Source organism: Poecilia latipinna, unplaced genomic scaffold (genome assembly GCF_001443285.1).
Source record: "Poecilia latipinna isolate Pla-1442-1.1 unplaced genomic scaffold, P_latipinna-1.0 Scaffold4337, whole genome shotgun sequence".
Taxonomy (NCBI): domain Eukaryota; kingdom Metazoa; phylum Chordata; class Actinopteri; order Cyprinodontiformes; family Poeciliidae; genus Poecilia; species Poecilia latipinna.
The window spans coordinates 9,633-12,751 of record NW_015116953.1 but is presented as its reverse complement, the minus strand read 5'-3'; the positions used below and the strand labels follow the sequence as shown (position 1 = coordinate 12,751).

At 38.9% G+C, this 3,119-nt stretch overlaps 1 protein-coding gene across 1 annotated transcript in view; it reads left to right on the top strand.

Moving 5' to 3' along the window:
- Window positions 1–3,119, top strand: part of LOC106942518 (uncharacterized) — a 16,995-nt gene that overhangs the window by 7,002 nt on the left and 6,874 nt on the right. The window contains exons 2-6 of the mRNA XM_015025824.1: window positions 772–916; window positions 989–1,084; window positions 1,734–1,878; window positions 1,966–2,111; window positions 2,398–2,537. Of these exons, the coding sequence (XP_014881310.1) occupies window positions 772–916; window positions 989–1,084; window positions 1,734–1,878; window positions 1,966–2,111; window positions 2,398–2,537 (672 nt within the window). The remainder of the gene's footprint in view (window positions 1–771; window positions 917–988; window positions 1,085–1,733; window positions 1,879–1,965; window positions 2,112–2,397; window positions 2,538–3,119) is intronic.

Sequence of the window (3,119 nt, the reverse complement as noted above, 5' to 3'; positions counted from 1 at the left end):
ATTTAAATATTTTGACTCTAATGGGTCCTAATAAACCAACAGGTAGTTGCTATGCTAGCTGCAGCATGGCACAAATCGAGGGGGAGGAAGGACCACATGAGATTGTGATTGACAGCACTAAAACTCTCCTGCCACTGACTGGATGTTTCTAGCACTGGGAGAAGGCAGAGAAAATAGATGATTTTTCACAGATTACCTCTCATACTATACTGTCTCAACATAATTACAGTTTTAACAAATATGTGGAAAAAAAATATTTTTATAAAAGTTACATACAGCAGCTTTAATTTCACTCAGGAGAGGATGGGTCAGGAGGGACATGTGTTAGAGCTGCTGCTGACTGACTCATCTGTTAAGTGGTAAAAGGTACAGGGACAAGTTAAATATGTTTGTAATTTTTTTCCTTAATTCATTAAATGCTATGGAGGCAAACAGTAGTCTGTAGCTACGTTTTCACAGAGGTTGAAAACTCTGATCACCCTGATGCTTCCTCTTGCTTCTCTATGAAGCAAAATGACTTAAAATGTTTAAGCAGTTTTGAAACTAATGTTTTCTACCCTGAAACATATAAATGCACGATACCTACTTACAGATGAAATATTTTTAAAGTTATGATCAAACTTGGCCGTGAATATAACTGTTGTAACTGGATTGAACCAGATTGAAGTTAAGGGCTTAAATTGGGCCTGTTGGATTTGATATTTCTTCTCGTGATTTGGCACTTTATAAATTAAACTTTGGATGTTAATATTGACTGTCGTTTGTCTTCAGGTCCCTTTCACTTCAGTACAGGTAATGTGTCGGCTCGCTATGATACAGATATCACTCCAGCTGGTTGGACCTTCTCCATCTGGGGAGTTATCTACACATGGCTCACCCTGATGGTCATTTACATCACTTCATATGTTTTCAGAGGGTAGGTAATATTGTAAGAGTTTTACTGAACATTTAAACATAACATAACTGAGCCTCATCTTTCTTTGAATAGGTCTTGGGCTCAGTGTCTGGTACCCTATGCCTTCTATTTCTCCTGGCTGTCCAACATGCTGCTGAACATGACTTGGCTCATGCTGTGGGATAAGGAGTATGTCTTCTGCTTATTACAGCAGCAATGCATAGAGCACACATTCTCAAAATGTTCTAAAACTGATTCATACCTCCAAAATACACTAGTTAGAGCTCATCAAATATTTTTTTCAGAATAACCAACATCGTCAATGTGAAAGTCTGATTCCATTTTGTATTAGCCACTCTCAATAAATCTGTCAAAAGCAGCTTTTAAAATCTGCTTATAAAGGCAGCTGGGGTCTCTATCATAGCTGTACCCAGAACCTACCTACCAGAACTCCTCAGACCTACAGTGTGTGATAGATGTTTTCTATCCTTTAAAAAGATCACTATTCATCCTTAAAAAACAGTTATCAGTCATATCATATATCACTGTTTCCACTGATGTGAAGTGTAAACCATTACTTAATACTGGGGACCTGGTAGTAGGTAGGATTGACATCACAGAACAATACATTTAGGTGTTTATTTCTGTTCACTTTAATGATGCATTACAAAACACACACGACATAGTTTCTAAAAAAAATATATAATGTTACATGATTAAAATCATTGCCATGTTGTAACTATAACATAACCCTAAAGGCCATGTAAGGTTTTAGCTAAAGCAGTAGTTTAGAGGTTGCTAAGTGATAAAAGCTGTTCATTTGCCTCTTGTCTTGCAGGTTAATGCTTGCAGCTTTGGTTGTGTTGATCCTGATGGTCTTTACCAACTACAGTGCCTTGTTCTTCGTTTGCTTTGCTACAGATTACTATGGACTGTGGCTACAGTCATACCATAGTAAGGACCTGGCCTGCCTCAGAATCCTGGTAGGTAGTGAATGCTCCTCTGTATTCAAAGATTTTGAGGTTAGTTGTGTGTGTGATCTGAATTCAGATGTTTTTGTATCTGTTCAGGTCCAGAATGGCTTGGCTGTTTACACCACATGGAGTTCTATTGCCTCTCTGCTCAATTTCTCTGTGGTTCTCCAACTGTGGGGTGTTGACAAGAGCACAGCAGCAACCATCTCTTTGTGCATTCTTTTTGCAGAGTTGTTGGGATGGTAATAGTCTCTCTATTCACTGTTGTTTATAGTGGTTCATCGAGGAAAGGTGAGCCACTGTAATTAGAAAGGTGGGGTTTCATCTTCTTTCCCTGGTGTTAATGTGCACCTTTGGGTACAGCTGGGTAACCAAGTTCAGTCCATCTACGAGTTATGTGTGACTTTCCCAGAAGCTCAATTTACCTTGATCAGTTTCTTAACAGATTCTTTTAGTCCTCAGAATAAAATTTGATTTAAGAAAGCACAGTAAGCTGTGATCATCTTCTACTCATTTCTTTCTGTGCAGGTTTGTTCTGGAAAACTGGGTGGTGGACCGCTGGGTGCGCAACATTCTGACAGTGTATCCTGTGGTTATCGTGGCTCTGGTTGGAATCATCTACAGGCATTTTAACCCGGCTGACCCCACTCCAAACACTGTTTTTATGGGTGAGCTTTGTTTATGTTTTTGTAATAAGCCAAACCATATGACTCTCAAGTAATGAGATAAACTAAGCAGCAGTCTGTAAGTGTGAAATAATTAGTCCTAATCTTTTGAGAAGAGGAGTGGGTTTAATGGTTTTAGAGACAATTCCAAGATTTGGATGGGTAGAGCCTGTGCCTTTGCAGGGTTTCCTGCCAGGCTAAGCGTTAATTGTTTTTATTCCTAGGAAGCTAATAATAATAATAATAATTACAAAAACAAAATCTTTTTTTTTTAAGCCAGATTGCAAGCGTCTCTGTTCTGAGCATTTCCCTTGTGGAGCAGATTTATTCCTAAAAGATGGGTTTATTAAAGTTATCGTTTATAGTTGATGCATTTAAAGCTGGCACACAGTTGGTGCCTCTGTGAGCTCAGAACGCAGTTTGTGTTACTCCAATTTTTCTCAGCTTATGAGAAACAGCAGGGCAACTCCGTCTCCATGCGTCACTGGATGTAGTGAAACACTCTTACTTCACCCATTGTCATTAACCCCCGTTAACAGAAAATAAAATGGCTTCTTCTCATAACCCATCCATCCATCCATCCAT